The sequence below is a fragment of the Triturus cristatus genome, chromosome 8, assembly GCF_964204655.1.
Source record: "Triturus cristatus chromosome 8, aTriCri1.1, whole genome shotgun sequence".
Lineage (NCBI taxonomy): Eukaryota > Metazoa > Chordata > Amphibia > Caudata > Salamandridae > Triturus > Triturus cristatus.
The window spans coordinates 312851781-312876906 of NC_140591.1; the positions used below are offsets into that span (position 1 = coordinate 312851781).

The 25126-nt window shown below is 41.8% G+C and overlaps 1 protein-coding gene across 1 annotated transcript in view; it reads right to left on the reverse strand.

Annotated features, from left to right (window-relative positions):
- Window positions 1-8324: 8324 nt before the first annotated feature.
- The window catches only part of LOC146802033 (uncharacterized), a 104268-nt gene continuing 87466 nt past the window's right edge, over window positions 8325-25126 (reverse strand). Inside the window, exons 3-4 of the mRNA XM_085621592.1 lie at window positions 14302-14415; window positions 8325-8404 (exon numbers count right to left, since the gene is read on the reverse strand). Of these exons, the coding sequence (XP_085477718.1) occupies window positions 8332-8404; window positions 14302-14415 (187 nt within the window). The 3' untranslated portion in view covers window positions 8325-8331. The remainder of the gene's footprint in view (window positions 8405-14301; window positions 14416-25126) is intronic.

The window sequence follows — 25126 nt, forward strand, 5'->3', positions numbered from 1 at the left end:
AAAATTTGCCTCACAGTTCTCCTTGACCCCAGGAATCGTCCACTGGTGTACCCGTGATCTGGGTACTGAGGATAGTCCACCTGTAAAACACAAGAATTACAGGCTGAATGACAAGGTCAGAGTAAGCGTCAAGGAGTAGGTCTCCAAGATGCTAACGCTAGGGGTAATAGAGCCCTCCAACAGCCCTTAGGCCAGCCCATTGGTCTAGGTCCGAAAGGTTGCTGCACCCGGTGGCGCACCATTACTTCGGTTTTCTGTGTACTATCGTGGGCTGAATGCCGTCACCAGGACTGGCTCCCACCCCAGCCCCAGAGCTGATGAGCTCATTGATCGGTTGCAAGCTGCCCAGTTCCTTAGCACGTTTGACTTAACAGCTGGGTACTGGCAGATAACCCTGACCGAAGGGGTCAAAGAGAGGTCTGCATTTTCAATGCCAGAGGGGCACAACCAGTTCCGGGTGATGCCCTTTGGGTTGAAGAATGCCCCTGCCACCTTTCAGATGTTGGTCAAGCAGGTGTTGGCTGGACTGGAGGGTTTCAGTGCTGCCTACCTGGATGACATTGTGGTGTTCAGTGCCAGCTGGGAGGAACACCTGCAACACCTCTGAGAAGTGTTGAAGGCCTTGCAGAAAGCAGACCTCCCTATTAAGGCCAGTAAGTGCCAAATAGGGCAGGGGTCTTTGGTGTACTTGAGACACCAGGTATAATGCGGCCAGGTGGTGCTTTTACATCCCAAGATTGACAACATTCTGGCTTGTGAGCCCCCCAAGACGCAGACAGGGGTGAGAGCCTTTTTAGGGCTTACCGGATATTGCAGATTTGTCAAGGGGCATGGTACCATTGTTGCTCCCTTCACGGAGCTGACTTCTAGGAAGCACCCCAAGAAAGTGATCTGGACTGAGGCTTGTCAGACAGCTTTTGTAACCTTAAAGGATTCCATGTGCACAGCACACATGCTGAAGGCACCCAACTTCTCCAAGGAATTTGCTGTGCAGAGGGACGCTTCAGAGCATGGTCTGCGAGCTGTTCTAGCACAGTTAAACGATGAGGGCCTTGACCAACCTGTAGCCTTCTTCAGTAGGATGTTACTTTCTGGGAACAGAGGTGGAGCATAATTAAGCGAGAAGCTGGTCGCTGAAGAAGTTAAGACCCTACTTCTTTGGGACGCAATTCTGGGTTCATACAGACCACAGGCCCCTTAAATGGTTAATGAGGGAGTAGAACCCAAAACTGTTGAGGTGGTCCATGTCCCTACAGGGAATAGACTTTGCATTGGAGTAGGGTCCTGGTACAGAACACGCCAATGCTGGTAGTCTATCCAGATTCTTCTGCCTTAGTGATGAGAACGTCCATGAGAGTAGGTAGTTCTCCCTACTTTCAGCTGGAGGGGACACGTGTTAGACCTGGAATCCTTGGCGTGGTTTCCCCTGTCTTTTTGCCTCTACCTCCTGTATTTTTGGACTGTGTAGTGGATTTCGTTTTTGCTTGTTTAGGTACTCTGGGCACTTTGCCACTGCTGATCAGTGCCAAAGTGCAAGTGCTCACTGGGTAAATTGTGTTTCTGACTGCCATCCATGATTGGCATATTTGATTTACTGGTAAGCCCCTAGTAAAGTGCACTGTGTGTGTCCAGGGCCTGTCAATCAAATACTACTTGTGGGCCTGCAGCACTGGTTGTGCCACCCACATGAGCAGCCCTGTAAATGTGACTCAGATCAGCAACTGCAGAAGTCTGCGTGCACAGTTTTTAACTGCCATGTCGACCTGGCAAGTTCACCCACTTACCAGGACCTAACCATTCCTTTTCTTACATGTAAGGCAACCCTTAGGTAGGCCCAAGGTACCACCTTTGGCAGGGAGCAGTGTCTGTGAAAGGTAGGACATGTGTGGATGTGTTTTGCATCTCCTGATAGTGAAATACTGTGCCTGTTTTTAACTATTGCTTGATACCATCTTACAAGTGTAATTTTCCGTTGGGACAAAATTGAGATTTGGAGTTTAGGCTCTCTGAATTCAGAATTTAAAGCACATCTTTTAGTGAAGGTGGTTTTTAAATTGTGTGTTTGAAAATGCCAATTTTAGAAAGTGGACATTTTTTTGTTTAACCATCCTGTGTGACTCTGCCTGTTTGTGTATTCACCATCTGGTTTTCGAGTGACAGGAGCTAGGGATATGCATTCACTCTAGACATTCACACTGGATTGAGGTGTGTCCTGCCTTTCCTGGGTGACTCATAGACCCGGTGAATAGACCTTTCTGCATTTAGGAGGAGTTTTTACTAGCTCCTGAATCTTGGGATTTTGAAATATGAATTTTGTCATGAGGCGTCCAAACTGTTTAGGGTTTTGCAGATGGGTCGCACAATGGTTTTGAATGTCCTGGACAGACAAGTTGTGGCGTTTTTCTTTTATTTGTTACGTTTTCTTTTTTTTTTTGCAGGTTAGGGCGGGTACAAGGAGGGCAGGAAGGGGGCACCACAAGTGGTTGTACAAAAATGCACAACACCGCATCTATTCTGCAAGGGACAGGAGGGTCTGTCAAGTGATCAGGTGGGTTCAGACGGGTGGGGGTGAGTGGGTGGGAGCTGTGCAATGGGTGGGGAGGGAAGTAAAAGAAAAGAAAGGTGATTCTGACTATCAGAGCAGAGGGGATAAGAGGATGTAGTTAACGTGGATTTGGAGTGGATTTTCTTTTTGGTTATTCTAAACATTTGCACTCTGCTTCTAGGATTGATCTGGTTTTAGAGTCCTTTTTCCTGTCCATTATAGACATCTCCCACCATGTAGGTGGCTTTCAGTCCACACGGCCATAGTATGAAGCTGCTCAGTACCTCTGCAGAGGTATGTGTCTTGATGGATCATGGCTAAGAGCATGCTCCTAGAATCATGATGTCTGAATCAGACAAGCATGGAGAAACAGAATCTTTCTTAGTCAATGATTCTTCGCAGAGGTGTTGACGGTCTGGAAGGCACTTAAGTGTACTATCAGAGAAGTCTTTATTTCTCTTACAGCATTCAGAGTTAAAAGGGACAGGGGAATAATTTGTTACCTGCAGAAAGAGACTGATAGAGTTTATCATTTTGCACTCTCTGATGGCTCCAATAGATGGCATAAAACTGAGGAGAGGGTCAGAGAATTATCTACAAAAGGTATTAACAAACAAGCAGACTTTGAGCATCAGGTATATGAAGAAGGAGAATGCGTAGGCCATTTCCAATCCTGGTGAGCCAAAGAGAGTAAAAATCGCAACTTGATCTCAGAAGTTAAAGACCCATGTATGAATCGCCTTGCGGATAAGGCTGAGGAAATTAAGCAAGTCTTCTACCATTATTACTCAAACCTGTACTGGGGAGATAAGGGTTGTGATGAAGAGGGTGTCACGTAGCAACAAATGGAGGTTTTCCTGGCAGGTTTGAATTTGCCCTCTTTGACAGCTGAAGCCTCCACAAAGTTAAAAAACCCAATTTCAGAGCGAGAGGTACTCGAGGTAATAGGACAGTAGTCGTTTTAACGACCACATTGTGATTCCCTGCGGGGACAAAGAATGCGGGATGACGAGATAGATTCAGGACGGTAAACAACGTTTACCGCAAAACTTTGTCCCCTCAGGGAATCACAACGCGGTCATTACAACGACCGCGTTGTGATTCCGCATACCATTACTCCGCAAGTTGGAACAACGGCTTGCGCAGGGGGGGGAAGGTGTTGGATTTAAAATCCAACACCTTCCCTAGTGTCCGCACAGACTGGAGTTGGAATAGTAAATTATACTATTCCAACATCCAGCGCCCCTCTCCGCAAGTCGTTGTTCCGACTTGCGGAGTAATGGTATGCGGAATCACAACGCGGTCATTGTAACAACCGCGTTGTGATTCCCTGCGGGGACAAAGAATGCGGGATGACGAGATAGATTCAATAGGACAGCTTGCAAGTGGTAAGGCTCTGGGGGAAGATGTTCTGGTCCCAGAGTTCCATAAGGCTTTTTTAGCAGCCCTCTGAGGACCTCTGACTTCACTGTTTAGTAGTCTCTAGGGTAGAGGGAATGTACAAGACTCTTTCTTTAGAGGGGTCTTGATCAATATTCCTGAAAAAAAGGAGGCCCGAAACAAACCAATCACTTTATTAAATAAAGATTATAAGCTGTACACCAAAGTTTTTGATAATCAAATCCATATTGTTGCCCAAGCCCTGATCTCTTTGGATCAAACTGGTTTTATCAGAGGTCGAAGTCCGTTCACAAATACTCAGCTCGTATCAAATGTATTGATCTAGTGTCAACAGACTCTATCCCGACCACTATTAGCCTATTGGACTCAGAAAAGGCATTTAAGCCTTGTGAGCTGGAAGTTCGTATTATATAAACTATGGGCAAGTTCTGAGTACCATCTCAACTGACAAGGTAAATTCAATCCTTATACCATGGCGCAAAGGCACAATTGGTTATCAACAACGTGCAGTAAGGGGAAATGGTGTTGGAGCGGGACACTTGGCAGGGGTGCCTTCTTTTCTTTGTTTATAGAACCATTGGACCAAGCCCTGTCTCAAAGTAGACAAATTTCAATACCTGTTTTGGGGCTCCAGAAATCAAACTATAGGCAGATGATATAGCATTGAATTTAACCTACATAGTTTTATAATATAAATATGGCCTTACAAGTAATCAAGACTTTCCCTGCTCTGGGGGTTAGAAGATAAATTAACAGGGTCAACATTGATTCTTCAAAGAAGATAGTAAAGGATCTGTTTAGAGAGGATGGAGTAAACCTCTCCCTTACTTTTTGATGCCAGGCCCTGAGTCCAGACCCTTTGAAGCTTGTAGGAGCTGTGAGAAATAAGTGGACGCAGCGCACATGGATTGAATTAAGTGGCAACGAATGGGAACAATATGCAGCCTGAGTAATACCTGCTTTAGGGCCGCAAACATCCTCTGTGTGGCCTTTTCAAGGGGTGTATGCTTTCTCTAATGCTACAGGATCTGAATAAACTGTTCCCTACAGTGCCTGGGCAGTTCCCAAAGTGTAGTTCCAAGGTAGATTGGCTACACATGTTTAGGTCTTGCTACTTCCTTAAGTCTTTTTGGGAAGAGATGTTTAGCAGAACCACTCAAGAGAATGTTCTACCTTCGCCAGGAGTAGCTCTCCTGGGCCTGGTGGACTTGCATTTTTTAAAAGCCTGTCAGGTCCAGAATCTTTTTTTATTGCAACTTTAATTTCTCGGTCACTAATTACTACCCATTGGAAGTCTCCTGGTGTTCCCAGTTTTGAGGACTGGGTAATGAACTTGAGGAAAGTCATTCATGGGGAAGCCTGAATAGTTGTGTTTCATTTTATGGAAATTGGAGAAGCTTGGCTAGTAAGGTATAGGAGGGTGGGGACAGGCACTTAATTAGTAGGAGGTAAGAGGTATGCACAAGCAATTTCGACTGCAGGAGTCAGGGAGGTGCTTGACAGGTTAAGGGCCTCCTCTGGTAGAGGAAAGGATAGTGCTGCACAGTCGCTTTGGTGGGAAGGCTAGCAGGAGAGAAGTGGGGTATGGAGAGCACTCTTCATTTAAAGTATTTTTTTAATCTTGCATTTGCATTTGGCATGAGATGGGTAGAGGGGTGGCTGAAGCAAAAGATTTCTCAGACTTTATTTATGATTTATGGATGAATTTTTCTTGTGAGGGTAATTTAATTTATATGTGGCTTCTCCAATAGTGTCAGAAAGTTTGGTATGTATTGTTTCTCTGTAATCTCTTTTTCTAATAAATAAAAGAAAAAACAATTTCAGGCAGACCGCAATGGAATGCAGGTTGAATACAGGGACTAGGTTGGTCCCGCTAAAAAGGTTACTTTTTCAAAGGCCAGTGAGAAGAGCTTTGTTCACAATGGAGGTTGCTGTGAGCAGCAGGGAACATTGCAGATGGTCATCACTATAGTGCCAAGAGGAGGCCTGGTGGTGCGGACAGTCATCGCTGTAGCCCAAAGATCTGGTCAGACGTCGAGTTGCTAGTTGTCGCTGGTGTTTGCTGTAGCGTGAAGAGTCCGCTTCATTAGAGCTACGCATTGGCGGTCGTCCCAGGTGGCAGAGCCTCTGCACGAATGGGCCCGTTTGAGGTCACTAAAAAGCCACAAACTTCAGAGTTTCACCATTCTTCAGAGGAGCAGAACAACTAATGCCAGATAAGGGTCCTGGACACAGACACTGGCAATCGCTCAAGACTCCATCCCAATCCACCATTTGCACCCACCATGCACCCTTAGTCTGAACCCAGCCATATGCAAATGAGTCTTGGCCCTGCTGCAATGAAACAGTCCAGACCAAACTGCTAGGCCAGGTCCTCTATGAACCAGAGCTTAAGCAACCCAGGATTAGTTTCACCCTTATTAGGGCTCATCAGCCATTCATAGCTCGGTTCCAGTGGCACAGTGAGCACAGGACCCATGTCTGGGCGTACCTGTCACACTTAGGGCCTCACAAACAAGATGTTGGCTGAAATTCTTAAATTAATCTCAGCCACTGGCGATTGCTCGGGCCACATCCCAATCCATCATTTTTTGTCCACCATGCCACCTAAGGTAGGGCACAGCCATATGCCAATCAGCCTTGACCCTGATGCAATGGAACTGCCAGGCCATGAACATAAGGACTGGGGTTCACCTTATTATGCCTCATCTGCCAGGTACAGCTTGGTTCTAGTGGAACAGTGATCACAGATCCCATGCATACCCCTCACAATTAGGGCATAACAAAATAAGATGATGGATGGAATGCTTGACTTAATCTTAGCCACTGGCAATCACCTGGACCACATCCCAATCGATCATTTTTCACCCAGCATGCCATCTCAGTTTGGACCCAGCCTGATGAAAATCCACCTTGACCCTGCTCCAATGGGAACAGTCCAGCCTGAACTGCCAGAACAGGTCCCTCATAAACCAGAACATAAGCAACCCAGGACTGGTTTCACCTTTATTAGTGCTCATCAGTCAAGTATAGCTTGGTTCCAGTGGTACATTGAGAACAGGAACTACATCTGGGTATACCCGTCACATTTAGGGCATCAAAAACAAGGTGATGAGTGGAGTGCTTGAATTAATTTCAGCCACTGGCAATTTCTTGGACCGCATCCCAATCCATCATTTTTCACTCACCATGCCACCTCAGTTTTGACCCAGCCATATGCAAATCAGTGTTGACCCTGCTCTAATAGGAACAGTTCTGAGTCTAAAGTGGCATCATGGGAATAAGCACAATGAATTTGAATGCTACCCTGAGTGATTGCCAGTGGGTAGACTTATTGCAAACATCATCCCATCACCTTCTGTGTTTTTGATGTAATACCCTAAGAGGCCATGAGTAAGCTCAGATGTGGCACAGGAAACAAGCTACATCCAACTGAAGAGCCCCAATCTTTGGTTGATGCGTTCCGGGTCAGAGTGGATCTGGCTTTGCAGTTCGGGCTGGACTGTTCCCAATGGAGCACAATGAAGACCAAGTCTTGAATTGTTTTCTAGCTGTATCTCAAAATAATCTCTAATTTTATCTAGGTTTAGCTTAATGACTCCCACTTCCATAGGATTATCTAACATTTGCAGCCACAATTCAAAATTGTCCAGGTCTCAGATCACAGATCTTTTCTCTTCCTGCTCTCTCCAACTGGTCTTTCTTGACCATTTGGTGATTATGCCTCTCAAGTAGGCCTTATTTGCATGCCATAGTATGTTATTAGAGCAGCTTCCTGTTAAGTCTAACAGTCTTGGGGTGGTCTCCCCCCAACTTTTTGGCTAACTCCTAACTCCATTTCTCTGATCTTGTTTTTGCTGGATTGAGGACTCTAAGCACTTTGCCACTGCTAACCAGTGCTAAAGTACATGTACTCTCTCCCTAAACATGGCAACATTGGCTCAAACCCAATTGGCATATTTAATTTACTCATACGTCCCTAGTAAAGTGCACTACATGTGCCCAGGCCTGTAGATTAAATGCTGCGAATGGACCTGCAGCACTGATTGTGCCACCCACATAAGTAGTCCCTTACCATGTATCAGGCCTGCCACTGCAGAGCCTTGAGTGCAGTATCACACTGCCATGTCGACCTGGCAAGAAAACCCTCTTTGAAACAGTGTGTAGAAACCCTGTCACACACTTCAAGGTGCACAAATCATGCCCCTAAGGTTCAACAATAAAATTAACTTTTTATCGTACAATTTTGTTGCAATTTATTTCATTTTTTGTTTGCAACGATTACCTTAAATGAAAGCATTTTAAAGAAACAACTGATCATCAATATCATGAGTATGTCTCATATAATGATCGTGTTACATTCTTCTGGTTACATAGTATTACAATCAAATGACCATCGTAGTATGTCCAATGCCGTGTTCCCAATGTGTTTCGGGAAGTTCCTTCATCAGGGGAACTCTACAAATAAAAAATAATACATATGTTCAAGCATAACGAAAAACAAGAAGTAAGAAGAACATTACAGTCTATCCCATCACCTTTCGATTTTAAGCCACTACTTCATGATGTTGTTCAAAAATTTTTGTGTCCTTAATGTGATTCTCCATCACAAAGAGTGTGCCCTTGCTGGTGCTATGCTGGTGCTATGCTGGTGCTATGCTAACGTGCTCCCAATAAAGTATCCACACATGTCGAGATTGCCATGCTTATGCTGGTTAAACAAGACATACAATCGTTACCCAAAAATTTGAACCTCTTATAGCCCAAGTGAAAAAAGTGTATTCCATTGTGCTGCAACTGCGTAAAAAGAAAACCTGATTTGAAAAAGATTTTAAAAAGATTCAAGCCCTACCCGGTCATCACGTGGCTTCACTACTTCGACTATATAAACTCCTCTGTAATTGAACAAGTGTGCCCTTCAGTGTAACTGTGAAGCTTACAGTGTTTCTTTGTGAATCACATGGACAATAATCTTACTTGATTGACAATGGTTAAAAGCGTGTTTATGGTTGATCAATAAATCCGTGGTGTTGCCACTTCCTGAATAAATAAAAACGGAATCTAAAATAAGTACAGTGGCTAGACCATCCATTCAGTTTTATGTCTATAATGGCTATAGCACCTACTTCAAGCCAGAATGCTTCCGCGCATCTCTCCCAGCCGCCCATGTAACTTGAAACGGGTACTCAACTTCTGTCCTGTTCGAATCTGAAGTGCTAACGTGAGTACGTGAGAACCGTCGTGATGCAGTACGCGATACACAAGGAAAACAGACTCAACCAAATGAGTTCCATGAGAATATGCTCTGATATGTGAATAAAGTTTGCTGGGTTGAAGGGTACCCGATAAAAAAAATATAAAACCAAATGATAGTCTGAACCCAATCTGCCCGAGACTGGTGCGCATTTGCTCTACGAATATTATAAAAAGCGTGTAACTCACTACGCTTAAAGGTGACTTTTTTCAGGCACAAATGAGTTTGATCATCAACACTGTGAATCACTAGGGCACCAATTTACCCATTTGAAAATACACAGCATGATTGCAGCTATATTGATTTATCTGACAAAAACCATGCTGCTACAGTGCTCAAAGAATCAATATTAGAGTCTGTGATGCTTTAAAGAGCAGTAATCATCACCACATAGAGGCTGTTAACTATAACTAAGGTGTAGGGATATCTGGTTAGTTCAAAGAAAGCAAACCATTTCTATTTTGGCATTTAACCCATGTAGTATCAAGGTATTTAAATGTTTAATCCAAATTGTTTCCCTGTGCGCTGCTGTTGATTAATATCTCTATGTGATGTAGGGAGCATCTTTTCTAGAATCGTAACCCTTAGTTGCAGTATGGTGTGTTTCTCTTTTCCAACCAGTGTGCAGCTAAACATGAATTGGTATTCGCTGTTCTGACCATGCTTTTGTGCTCTGTAATGCGTATTTTGATTTTGCGTGATGTTCTGCCCACGTACACCAATCCAAATGGGCATTTTATGGCATAAACTACCATATCTGTGTTACAATCCGTTGTATGTGCCAATGTAATCTTCTTCCCTGTATGAGGGTGAGTGAATTTATTCCCTACAATAACATTTCCACAGTACAACAGTTGAAGCATTTCCTCATCCCTATGGTTTTAACAATTTACTCTCTCATACAAAAAGTGAGAGCCTTTCATGCCACACCTGGATCTGTCAACCCAATGCTGAAGCAATTGGAATATACACTACGTAAGGAAGTAAACCAAAGACTACACGCAACCACATTAATTCAATACACAAGGTAAAGCGCATTCCCAGAGGTTTGAGGATTTCTCTTAGACCAATGCTGTTCAAATTGAACTAAAATTTCATGACAAGATGACATGTAATTTTGAATAAGTGTTCACTTGATTTGATACCCCTGATCGTAGAGGAACTTTCTGACATCTTGAAGGAGTTGGCCGTGGAGGTTCATGACTTAAAAACAGAACTAGAAAAAAGAATGGATGTTGACAGTTGGACTAAAACTTTAAATGAGGTCAATGAAAAACTAGATAATCAAGCCAAAGAAGTACATGAACGAAAATTAAGAAAATTTAAAAGAGAAACATTGACTATAAAATGGACGAAGTTTATACATGGGCAGACGCCCATACCCAATGACGTACATTTAAAAAACCGTAAGCTTCATCATCCGAGGAAAGTGTGGTGACGGATCAGGACAATATCAACATCGCGCACACGTTTACAACTGACAACGAGCCCTGCAGTAATAACATCAGACTCTCATTCTACAAGTGCAGCACCAAAGGATTCTTTTTTAGAATCAGTCGCCCCAGTGAAAACCACACATTGCTGCTATTTTATCCACTCCAGTGTCACAACGCAGACTGAACATCTTACAATTCCTCCCATCACCTTTTGAGTGTTTGACAGAATATCTTAGAAGGTACTGCTAGAGGTGTCAAGAGTGATCAATGAGACACCGCCAGCAGGTAGCCTCGGCATGTGGCCTCCTGCTTGTTTGAACTTGGCTACCTCACACCATGGGAGTTCAGAAAAAAATGTAAACATAAACTGCTGTCACTGCCCAAAGGGTCTGTTGAATGTAGTGTGAGATGAAAGGCTTTTCCCGTTCACAAATATTATATCTACAGTTGACACAAAACCTCAGAACAATATCCTGGTTTGAACTCATGTTCTCTGTCTGAGCACATTGCTAGGCTCTTTCTATTCCTCATTTATTTCTTATTACCATGAATATACCTAATCTCTTGATCTTCACTTGTCTGTACGTTTTTCTTAAACTTTGAATTGTTTGTATTGTTGCCTTTTCCTTCATGTGTTCCTTTTGCTTTTTATTACTTTTTTGTGTTTCCTTTCTTCCTCAATGTATCACAATTCAGGTTACAAACTTGCATTAATTTTTTTCTTCTCCAGTTTCCACCTCCTATTTTATGCACACTCAATCCTCACGTTGCCTTTATGATTTGTTCCGTCTACTTTGTTTTTCCAAATGCAAGATTTTGCCTGTTTTACAAATTTTCAGAAAACCATCTAAGAATAATTTATTTTACGATGTTGACACTCATTTAGCTGGGTTTCTTTCGTGCATGTGCAAATTTCTTCGCTTTTTAATTAATTTAAATCTCAATTAGGTAATACAGATGCAAGCATGAAAGGGTTGAGTTTATGGGATATTTCAGCAATCTTATTAAAGATAATGAATTCATATTGATTCTGTGATTTACTCACTTGAACTTCCCCAGTTGTTTGTACCATTACAGCCTTAGACCAAGATGTACATCAATTTGCAGGCCACAAACCATGCACCGCAGGCAGCCATGGTTGGTGCAGGGTTTTCTCATTCTTGCAAAGACATCCAAATCCTGCTCAACATGGTGTTATGGGGTGCCTTTTTTTTAATAATACTAAATTATCTACATTGCATTGTGCTATGAGGTATGCGGAGTGTACATGGATACCTCAAAGGGCAGAGGCTTACACGAGACAGCAGACCTCTGTGTCCGATGCAACCAGGGCAGGACTGACTGTAGTGGACATCAGGCGTTATCCTGGGATGCTGTAAGGGTGTGGGCTGGTTTTGCTGCAGTTGGGGGCTTTTTTTTGTTACTGTGGGTCGGTTTTCAGTGGTGCTGCAATATTAGCCCCAATAATAAAAACAGCAGTGCTTCACATTTGAAACCCACCCCCCATGCTGCCCCTCGGGGGAGGGCTAGTTCTATAACCTTGTCATGGCTGCTTTGGGTTCCCAGTCTGGCCCTGGATGCAACCGGACCTGCTGAGGATCAGAAGGAGCCCTTTAATTGACGGGAGTTGCCCCTGAAATAGTTGCTTGCTGGATGCTACACATTATCAGAGAGAAATGGAGAGTTACTGGTCTCCAGAAATCCTTTGACCTTATTTCTTTACCCCAGGCAAGCATCAACTATGGAGAACATAACTGAAATGGATCACTTCCTGACTGTAGATTTCGATCACTTGCTCCAAGAGGTGGTAACCACTGATTGTTTCAGTAATCTTTGATGTGGTGCAAGGCAAGCAGGCACTCATACATATGTTTTTGCCTAATTAGCACAGGCACCAAGCTCATGGTCAGATTTATCAATACTTTTCGCTAATGCAAAGTCATGATGCAAACGGGCACACAGTGTAGATTTGTTATTTAGTTGCACAGAACATGTGCTTATTAGTAACACAAAGTAGTGCTTTGCATTGCTTTGTATTGAGGTGGTACATGGGTGTTCACACACTATCACCAATGGTTTCTGACGCAAATCCTTATCAACAATGGTAGACAGGGCTTTGCACCAGAAATTATACCTCCTTGAAGAAGGCGTTATGTGGGAGAAAAGTTATTTTTTCTCCAAACTTTTCAAACTTTGCATGTGTGCTGCATTGTGGAGCCAGCATACAAAGTGGGAAAGGTTTAAACGTTAGTCTAAATGTAGAGTTTTGTACTGGAAGTGAGAAAAGATAATCTTGTTTACAAATTGCTTTAACGTTATTGTTCTCTTGCACCTGTATATCACAATGTGCAATGATTTATTTTATACTCAAAGATAAATCTTGTTTTATTATTAAGTTGAAGTGCCATTTTGCTGCAATGTCGTTGCTAGGTTTCCTGACCATAGCAGGCCTAAAAGCCACTTTATTTGAGGAAGTACATTTGCACATTTCCTGCATTTCGAAGCAAAGTGTAGCCTTGCTTTCAATACTGGCAACCAAAAGTGTGATTGTGAGAAATTAATGAAGCCAACCGTGTGTTAATGTATTTTATTTTGGGTTCAAGAATGTCTCACATTCTCACCATGAAAAGATCCTGCCACCTGCTCATTAGCTAGCTATGCTGAAAGGAACACATTTCTGTTTCCTGTTTATTCTTCACAGAATTGCTTTTCCCGGAAAAATGTGTAACATTTTACAATTTGCATGCATTTTAGGAATACATGCTCCATCCGCCTATTTTGGCTGACAGCTCTGGTTGGTTGAAATGATAAACTTTTTGCTTCACTTCTCCTTTTTTTCTGAACCCGTTTTGATTGCTTTTTAGGACTCTGTGCATTTTTCCACTGATAACTAGTGCTGTAGTGCTTGTGCTCTCTTCTTTAAAAATGGTAAAATTGGCTAACACCCAATTGGCACATTTAACTTACTTGTAAGTCCCTAGTAAAGTGGCACTACACGTACCTAGGGCCTGTCAATTAAATTCTACTAGTGGACCTGCAGCACTTATCGTGCCACCTACTTAAGTAGCCCTTGAGAACATGTTTATTGCCCTAACCATTTGATGCCTGAAACCTGTTCCTGAGCCACATGAAAAGGTGTAGTTGGTAATTGGTCTTTGTGTATTCCTCCTAGACTGCCACACAATAAAGGGTCTGGATGTTTGCAGCATGGGCAATCCTGACTTGATGATGGGGGTAGAGCTGTCACCTGTCACACTTGCACCCGCAAAGGACTTCACACTAGCCTATTGTGCCTGCAGAAAGACTGGGACCAGGACCATGAGATAGGAAATCCGCACACTTCTCTAAAAGGAAGACCCCAGAAGTTTATACCACTACAAAGTGGGCACCAGGTATAAAAAGGGGACCTTCAGACACACTCTTGAGTACACTCCTGGACCTGTGGATACTACAGAAGAAGGACTGCCCTGCTGCCAGAAGACTAGCCTGCTGCATGAGGCCTGTCCTGCTGTCTGAGATGGAAAACTCGTCCTGCACCCTTCATCCCAGGTCGAATCAAGACTCTAAGGGTCATCTGACTGACATCCTGTTCTCAACTATAGAGACACAAGCTCTGAAAGTTCCCAGCTGGCATTCTGTACTGGACCTGTCTGGAAGTACCGGACCTGCCAGGGCTCAACCAGCCTGAGCCTTGCAGGCCTGTGTTGTAGTAAGTTTCTGATCCCCAGATGGCGCTCCTCAGTTCCTGGACTCTTAGTGTGATGTCAGGTGAGTTCCTCCTAAAAGAAAAAGAGAAACACTGAAGTTTGAAGCTCTTCACGACCGCAAACAGGATAGTTTATGGCAAGATCTTGCCCCCGCACCAACCACCAATAAAATGCTCTGGTTAACCTGAATCTTCATGCTATCGCGACCTTCAGAGGTGACCGGCAATGCGTGATTTTCACTTCGCATTACGGCATAGACAGCATGGTGAGGTCACCAATGCCAAGCTACAACAAGGACTATATGTGATGGCTGACAAGATCTTCGCACAACAGCGGCAAACATCAGCGGCACCTGGTCTGCTCTTCGCACCACAGCGATGACCACCTCCAACACTTTCCCTGCTCCTCGCCATTGTTCATTTGTTGATTCATAGAGCATGTGTAATTTACACACAAAATGCGTTTAATTGACAATGCCAAACCAGTGTGTGGGAAGGTTCAAAGAGTCACAGTAGCTGTAAAATAAGAAATGTGTTTAGAACTGGAAAGGCTTAAGGACGAAGGAGCCGTTGAGGATGTTCATGGGACAGAATGTTTAACTCCTGTAGTAGCAGCTAGGAAAGGGAATGTAAATCTACATCTTTGTGTAGATCTCAGAGAGCTCAACAAATGTGTTGTTATAGATAAATACCCTTTATCAAATATTACACACCCCTACTACTTTCAAGGACTTAATAGTGAGGACTCATTAGTAAAAAGTAAGAAGAATCTGAACCTTCCTTTATTCTTTGGTACCAGAAACAGTACTGAATAAAATCCATAGCCGACATCTTTTGGCGGACCAACACAATTGTCCTTTAAGTTATCCCCTTGTTCTATCAATGCTGAGTTCTTTGTAGGATCCTTTGAGAAATGTTTAAGTGGAATTCCCAAACTCCGTGGAATTAAAATGAAAATTAAGCATAACGTTTGGATACACACAATCTGCACCCAAACTTCAATGCTTTCTTTTTCCATGCATAATACGATATATGAAGATGTCCTCCTAGAAAAATCTTCAGGAGTGGAGAAGGCCTCTAGTCATGAACATGGACATTTTAACCCAAGCAGTGGTTGAAAATTAGACTTGCCCTTAGTTGCAGAAGGGGCTGAGTGAAGTTTGAAATGGCAAGATGCTTTAAATGAGTTTTACTAGAATACATCTATTTATCTTGATGATTATTAATTATTTCTTGTTTGTTTCTGGATGGGAAAGTGTATGCATATTTATGATTCTCAAGTGCGGTGTTCACCGCCTAGTTGAGTTCAGGGCGAAATAATTTCTTACCACAAACGTCACATGTAACAGCATGTACTTTTGATTAGTGCCATGTGGAAGACCGGGTTGCAAATAAGCACTAGGAGACTTTCCACGTCGCAATGGTGATGTATTTGGTGATTAGGAAAAGAAAACAAATAAAGTATATTTTGCTACTTGGAAGTGAAATGGGTGGATGGTTAGGGACTTGTAGCCTTCAAGGTTTTTCCTTGAAATGTTCCTTTCTTTTTTCTCCTAGGCCCTCGTTGGTCCTTATAAAGAATATAATGGAGATCAAGTACATACAAAAATAAAATAAAAAAGAACAATTCTGAACATTAGCTCACTCCCTATCGAGGTATATGGAGATCCTGTAGGATATTTGTGGGTCATGCATTTCTCACAGTCTTTTTCCCTTTTCTTTTCGTCAACAGTTATGTGAGGTCTAAGAGAGATAGTAATACCCATAGTTGTTCTAAAGCAACATGAACCCCCTTCTAATTAGCATGACCTTGTTAGTTTAATTTCATTAGTTTACTTAGCCAGCTTGAAGCCTTGAGTTTCCATTTCGAAACACACACCAGAATAGGGGATGATAACATCAAAATTAAAAAAATAACTTAACTAATATAACGCTCTTCTTGAAAAGCTTTTGACATAGCAGATTCAATCTCCTCCCATAACCCAGGCTGGTTACATGGGAGAGAAGAATCTGTCAAAGAAGAAGACCTTCTCATAGGACACTGAGAGGAGATCTTTATCTCGATTGAGAGTATCGCCTATGCCAAATGGACTTTTTCTCTCTGGTTTGACCTAATTTGTGAAAACACAATTTCTCGAGTCAAAAATACCACTTAATTGCATTTGCCTTGACCTGACTGGGTGCTAAACCATCTCTAGTCATCTCTTCGACCCAGAAACCAGAAAGTACATTGCTGGAATCCAATATCACTTGACTTACAGGTTTCAGAGTACAGTCTTCCGTGGTTGAAAAGCAAGACACAGCTTTCTCTGCTCACAGATGTGAAGAAACCGGGAGAGATTGTCCTGGACTTTTTATTTTATTTTTAAACTGGAAAGCCATTGGGAGCTGCGTAAATTTGTCTACAATAGGAACTCATGGAAAAAAATAAGGGGCATATCAGCAACAACTGGCGATAATTATCGCTAAGCGCACTTAGCGTTAGGATAATTATCGCCGGCTAGCGTGGATTTTTATTGCTAAGATAGCGTGCTATTAGCAACGCTTCTCTCAAAAGCGATAAAAATCCTAGCGTTAACTGACAAACGTGTGATTATCGCTGGAAACCCAGCGATAATCCCACGGAGTTTGGCGATAGCTTGCTGATAGGGCCTCACATACTTAGCCATGATATCCACCTTCCATAGGATATCATGGCTAAGTCAGTTTCAAAGCAGGCGTAAGGAAAGTAGCGATAACAGAGGTTAACGCTACTTTTCCTGTCGCTATGCTGCTTTGTATGAGGCTTGATAATAGGAGAAATGTCGTTTAGCGACATTTCTCCCGTTATCCTGGGGAGGAACGCCCACTTTGCATCTCATTAGAGATGCAAAGATGGGCGTTAAGGGAAATGGAGATAAGGCAAGATTTCACGCAATAGTGTGACCTTGCAGATAAGGCGATAAAATTATTGCAAACGGACGCAAAAGCGGCGATAATTTTTTAGCGCCTGCTTGCTGATATGCCCCTAAGACTTTAGAAAAAGCCAAGGACTTCTTTTTACAGAAATGTTATTTGACAGTCGGTAAAGACTTCACTAATAAGCAATGGTTTCAGGAACAATGAAGAAAGAACTAATAATGGTTCCAGGGCTTCCTTTTACAAACAGGCCCCTGATAGTATATTTGATTCCACTGCCATACACAAATACATGCACAGTGCAGTATGTCAAGATTTCAAATGAATAATGGTTGAAGGGGGCTACCCCACACAAGCAAAAGGCTGAAATGAGCTGATCCAAAGAATTCCCTCTGTGTATTTGTAGTCTTAATGGCAGGAGCTTTGGTAGAGAGCAAAGGCATCTCTAGCCACCCCTAAAATTACCTTAGCATCTACAAAATAACAAGAACAAGGGTAATGTGCCCTGTTGAAAAGTGGTGTACAAATGCTCGGTTTAATGGAATTGTGCAGTTTTAGGGGCTGCTTCACAAACAGATAGATAAAAGTGGAATTTACAGAAACAAAAAAATGATCCTCATAACTCAGTATAAACTACATTATTTTGCTTCTTCACAAACATTAGAGTGCTCATTAATACTTAGCTATTTTAGGCACATAGACTGTGCACATGAATACTTGCATGCATACCTGTGCTTACACTATAAGAAACATACACTATACACAAGCCAGATAATATTGATGTGTAAAGATTTTGTAAAAATGAAAAAAACAATCCAGATGCCACAGAACAGGGCAGAATAATTTTGACATATTTTTGTTCATCATAGCAACACTATAAACATAGCCACGCACTCCTTTGCATAATGTATACATGTATGCCTCAAAATCTTACACCTACCTAAGATGCAGCACAATTTAAAAAATAATAATACACAACATGCTCATTCACAGAAGAGGCAAAAAATTGAAAGTACGCGTTGCATACGTTAGATACAGTTACTCACAAAACTTAGACAAGTGTAGTAGAAGCACCATAAAAACGTGCTTTAAAATGTGAGATGAAGAAATGACACATATAAAGTAATACTAATACAGATAAATTAAGTTGCACTAATAATTTTCTATTGCCCATGTTGCTTATTAAAGTATACTGATTTAAAGTGAAGTGGCCTAGTGTTGTCTATTCTTTTCGCTGAGAGTGCACCAGTGAGAAAAGTTAGTGCAAAAACATGTAGATTTGACGTACAAACTTGAAACTTCGTACAGTAATACTAGAGCTTCTATAGTTTATGAAATTATGAAAATGATATTTGAAAAATGAAATTACAAAAACATGCGCTCATAAAATGTGAAAAATTGTGGTAGTAGGGTATTTCTAAACATTAGCTATTTTCAAGCAATAATGTTTTGTAAAAGTTCGATATATTCTTTATTTGAATTGATTTAATTTCATTATATTTGCTGTCGGGTTTGAGCTCATTTCATTTAATGTGCAATGCTAACCTAAAGGCCATTTTCGAAAAGATTTTTCTCTAGTGCTGACCTTTCCACTGATTTAATATAATGGGTCATTCTTTACAAGTGAAATGTTGCTTATTAGTCCTGTATGTGCTTACACCCTGACATTCCTGAAGGTTTCATTAATGTGCACTGTAAAATATTGCTGTGGGAATAGAATTTCAGCTTTTTCAATGGACAGTTTAGATTGTATCTTTCTATATTGATTCTAGGCTTATGAAGACTCTCAATCTTTAATTTTTCATGCTTAGCATGGGAAACTATCTTGATGTTTCAAGTGTCTTAGGTGACACTATGTTGATACAGACATATGATAGTCTTTTGAGGGTGGTTTGATGCCATCTCACTAGGGCGCTCTTAAAAATCTTATAAAAGAAGAAATCACAAAGGAGGGGCAGCGCCATGCATATTTTTCTGCTTGGGACCTGGATGCTATGCTGATCGATTTTTGATTAACTTTTCGGTTACTTTGAACTTCCTTGCTGATGCTACAGTTGGTAGCTGATGGACTGAACCTTCTTTGCCGAACCATTTCTATTTTATATTCCTTTTATTCCTTCAATCTATGCATATGGACTCGCCCTTAATGGACTCTTGACCTGGACCCCTTTTCTATTCTCTTAGGACTTTAGCTGTTAGAAAATCGACTATCATTCTACCTTAATGGAAGTGGGACTCTGTAACTCTGTATCTGTTTCTGATTCGAGAAAGCCTGCTTAAATGCTTGGCACCATTATAAAAACTCTGATAATCTCAACTTAATGGCTGAAGAAATTACTTGTGGTAAGGAATTTTTTATCTCTAATGCAATAACCAAATTAATCACATTTCTACTTGAGTCTACTTTTGAGTCCTGTGGTTCTTCCATTTTAACTGTGCTTTACAAATGACAGAACATCAGGTGCTACTTCTTTTGTTTTGTGTTGCTATTGCAGAGCTTTTGGTCTGCATATTTCTCACTCAACTTACCTTTTAAAGGAGTTTGTTACATTTATTTTACCTGCACGCTCATAGTAACTAGTACTGCATGTACCCAGGTCCTGTGAATTAAGTTGGACAGCAGCACTTCTTGTGCCACCCACTAAAGTAGACTTTTAAAACATGTGTCATGTCAGCCACTGCAGGTTGTAGTGCATTTTTAAAATGCCATTTCGACCTGAACCTTCCTTTGTAATACTGATAGGTCATCCCTAAAGTAGGTCCTAAAGTTTCATGGGGCAGTGGGCATTGTATTTAAAAGGTTGGACATATGTACTTACCTTTTACATGTCCTGACAATGAAAAACTCCTAAACGTTTTTCACTGTTGTAAGGACTACCTTTCCCTTTGACTTACACTGAGGGCTGATTTAGATCTCGGAGGATGGGTTACTCCGTCACAACGGTGACGGATATCCCGTCCACCGAAATTTAAATCCCATCTCAGGGTACGATATTAATAAACAGAAAACTGAGGTTATGTCCTGGAACTCTGAGGTAGGCTAGATAAGATGTAAAAATGACATGAGATATCTAGGGGTTAAGATCACCCATGACATTGCAAAACTCACAAAAGAAAATTTTGAAATAGTTATGAAAGAGGTGGGTGTCTTGCTGAAAAATTGGGCGCATCTTCCGTTAACTCTGTTTGGTCGGGTTAACCTTGTAAAGATGGTAATTCTCCCAAAATGTTCTTTCTTTTTTGAGTCCATCCCACTACCTTTTCATAAAGAGTGGTTTGTAAAAATCCACAGTCGGATTAGTTCTTTCATTTAGTCTTCGAAAGGGCCACGGATTGCTTGGAAAAAGCTGAGAAGGAGGTTGGAGAAAGTAGGGCTAGCATTACCTGATCTACTTTTTTATTCTTGATCTTTTCTATTAAAGAACGGAAGTATGCCACCATTTGGGACTCTCCAGGCTCACCAGAATGGACAAAGGATGCGTTGGCTATTCCACTAAGAGATGCCGGCATACTAAGGTGGAAGCATCTCTTTCATGAAGACCGTTTGGTCACGTGGAAATGGTGTAATCAGAAATTCGGTCAAAGAATTTCAAGTTTTAGGTTCAGAGTTGGTATCAGGCCTCAGCCATAAAAATATAGGCGAACACAATGAATTTCAGGAAAGAAATCGCACTGTGGTACTGGCTGATGATAGAGATGGAAGACGGGGAATTCACTCTCCCAGTGGATCTTTGGCGAAGATGCTTGCCGGTGTCTACGTTGGAAGATCAATGGCAAGTATCTATGTCTACTTTGTACAAAATAGTAAAACCTGCATACTTGAAGAAGAATCATTTATTCACCATTCACAGGGCTTACTGGACTCCCAAAACACTATCTTATTTCGGGAAAGGAGGAGATGTTGTGTGCCCAAAGTGCGGTAGCATGAAGGTAGACGACCTCCATATGTTTGTATACTGCCCAAAGATTCAGTAATTCTGGGAGGCTGTGAGTAAAGCTCTGTCAAATTCCTTGAAGTTACAAATCAAGGTAAGCATTTTATTAGTTATTTTTGGAGGTTTGGATGCGCAAATTGTAAGTAATAATAACAATGCAAAGTTGGTTTTCTATGCTATCTTACTAGCCCGTAGAGAGATCTGTAGGTATGAGGTATGAGGACTGGTTAATCTCTGTGAAGAATGTGGCCAAATTGGATATTTCAGACAAGGGTCAAAGAAGATATGAATTTTGGGTACCCCTCCTGAGTTGGTGTGAGCAACCAGTAAGACAGTTATATTAGGGGTCCAATGATTAAGCCCTTCTCAGCCTTGGCCGACACCTTTTCTTTTTTTTGTTTTGGGAGAAAGAAGGTGGGGATCATAATCCAAGGGCGACAACACATGAGCCCACTTCTCACACCTGCTTCAGCATATGAGGTTTTGGACATTTCAGTTGGTAATGCAAGTGAAATCGTGTGAACGAGGCAAATGAGGACATTTTTTTTTTTTTTTTTTAAATAAATAAATTTAAATCCCATTATAACTATGGGATTTATATTTTGGCGGAAGGGATATCCGTCACCATTGTGACAGAGTAACCTGTCCGCCGACATCTAAATCAGGCCCTGAATTGCCTTATTACATTTAATAAGTGCAGATTTTGGATTAGGAACAGATAGTGTTTTGCTGTTTACACTCGAATTAATTGTATTTTAAAATTGGCATTTATGGTAAAATCGAATTTTAAGTTACAATTCTGAAAATGTTACTTTTAGAAAGCTGCCATTTTTTTGTCATAACCAATTGTGCCTTCTGCCAGTGTCCTGGGTTGCTTGGCTGTGAATGGCTATGCTGTTGGGGTGTGTTAATTGCTTTCAGACAAAAACACAAAGGGGGCCTAGGTGGAGACAGTATGAGCCTGCCTGGCAGGATGACCGGGGGGAGGACTGTACCCAGCTTCTTTTACACTGCAAAGGAACACACAAAAGAACACACAAAGAATCTGGACCCCAGGCCTGCCCTTCTTTTTGTCACCTCCAGCCAGTTTAAACTTTTAAGACAAGATGTGGGGGTAGTTCAGGGAGTCCCCTCACACAAAGGCTAGCACTAGGTATAAACTCTTCAGACCTCTCCTTGACCTTTGGAAGTTACAGAAGAAGGACTGCCATGCTGCCAGAGGACTGCCCTGTTACTTGATGGACTCCCTTGCTGTCTGACAAGGAAGACTGGAACTGCTTGCCTTCATCCCAGGCTTACCAGAGTGATTCCAAGGGTCAGTTGGCTGACCTTCTGCATGAGCTACAGGGACACATCAAGCTTTAGAGGCTCCCCTACAACTGGCCAACTTACCTGCTGCAAATGGGCCTGATGGGACCTGCAAATAGAACTGCCTGTACTTTGCTGGCCTCTGCTGGACTGGGTCCCTAATTCCCCAAGATGTGCCTCCCCAAGTCCTAGAGCCTTGGCTGGCATCAGAGTGTACGCCTCTTAAAGAAAATGTGAAAATCCTGAAGTTGGTGCCCTCACACTGGGGAATGGGCCAGTCCGTGCCAAGACTCAGCCGCCCACAATGACCGCAAATGCAAAGTTACGGTGACACCTGCTTTCTGCACGAACAGTGACCACCAGCTACGACCGGCAATGCAAGACCTGCACTCTAGAGCAACTATAGCCCACAATGACACCAAAACGAAGCTACAGCGACCACCGCCTGTGATCTCTGATCAGCTCTTCATGCTATAGTGACGACTGTCAGTGACACCCAGCCTGCTCTTCGCACTTCAGTGACAACTCCCCACAATGCTCGGCCTGCTAATTGAGGCCCCATCCACCGCAAACGTACCGATTCATGCCATACTTTGAAGGTTATTATTCAGCAGAGCAAATCTGGTCTCTGTATCGGCCCGCACTCCATTGTGGTCAACCTGAACTTGTGACTTTCCCCCGGTCTAGTGCTACCAGATGACTTCAAAAGGCGCTTTTTGCTTTTAGGGGCTATTTTGATTAAAAACTTTAAAATTGCATATCCCGGTTCTATTGATTGGATTTGTCACTTTGGTACTATTTTATTTATTAAAATTTGTTTTATATTTCTAAATTGGTTTGAGGTTTTTCTCATGTTGTTTTCACTTTTTACTGTTTGTGGGCTGCAAAAATACCTTTCATATTGCCTCTAAGTTAAGCCTGGCTGCTTTGTGTCAAGATACCAGATGGATAAGCAAAGGTAAATTTAGTGACTTTTGGTAGTTCCACAAACCTCAGCCAAAAACCCAGGGGCCGATTCACAAAAGTAACCTGAGACAAAAGTCTAACTTTATGACTTTTGGTATTCACAGAGGTTTTACGAATCGTATCTTTACGTTCGCAGTCGGGCCGGAATCTCCACACCCGGACCGTACTCTCCACACCAGGACCGTACTCTCCGGCTAGGGCCGTACTCTCCGCCTCGAGCCGTAATCTCCAGCTCGGGCTGGAAAAAAGTGTAATCAATGGGCTGTAATGCAATTTTTGCAAAAAGGAACAGTAAGAATGTGTGATAAATGGCAGAGGAGGCCACGAAAAACAGTTCGGGCAGGGAAAAGTGTATGTCCAGACACTACATCATAACCCAGAACAGTTTGCTTCTTTGTATCATGATACAATTTTCTCCCCCCACAGTGTTGACTGTAGTGTCAACACTAAAGTCACCACTAAGGGTGCTCTCCTTAGTGTTGACTGTAGTGTTGACACCGCAGTTAACAATGAGGGGAGCGTAAATTGTGCACTACATGTACGATGATGCAAAGGAGAAAACTTTTCTGGGATATAATGTAGTAACTGGCCACACCCCTTTTCTTGCCCAAACTGATTTTTATATCCTGCTCTACCATTTATTACAGTGGGCAAGTCAAAGGCAAGCCTGTCCGCTCCTGGATGGGAACAGGGGCCGGAGTATTACACTAGTGTTCACTGTTACCTCTCAGCTGAGATTAAAACACTACGGACACTAGCTACCAAATTACAGGCTGAGACAGTGTATTCCTTAATGACCTATGCATTTTGATGAGCAACTTGGACATACTGATAAACCTCTTTAAAACCTAACCGCTACTAAAAGTATACATTTAAAGATTGATGTCACCTACTCATATTTTAATACCCATACTCTAATTGAAGACAAAGAGGAATTGTTTAATTAACTTATTTATAACTCCATTAATGTTTTATTATTGTCAGAGACTTTGTTAACTTAGTCTTTTATTGTCAGTCTTCTATTGACTATCCACAAAAGATTTCTAGTTACGCTATCAAAATAAAATTCACAACAAGATGGAAGGTGTGGTAGCCATTATAGTTAAAGATAATATTTCCTTTACTGTTCTATTAATTAGCCACTTTAAGGATACTGACATATTGTTAGTAGAACCATCATTTAACTCCACTACATATTGGATTTTGCTAATGTATCATGACCCTTAAAACATTACATTTTCTCCCTTTGAATTGTTTTATTTAGTTTGCACACATGTCACTACTTTTTTTAATCTATTGGTTATTGGTGATGTTAAAGATCGTTGTAACAGTAATGAGCAGAATATAAGTCAAAACAGGGAATTCTAACTAGTTGATGAACTATCTCAATCTCACTAATTTGGTTAAGGTCCCTATGCGTAAGAATGGCTACACCCTTTAGCATTTGTGAGTCACTGACGTAAATCTAAATTCACATTCTCTCACCCTTTGTGCCTTGTCAGATCACTTTATAGTTTATGCTATGAGTGCGCGTTTACATGCTTTCAACTATGCAATCTAAAATTATATGTTGCAATTGGAATAAAGTCAATTTGAATGACTTGCCTAATTGTTTCTATGAGTCTTGCTTGGAGCAACAAAAGATGGTTGAGTAGCAATGTAACATCTTTTAAAATT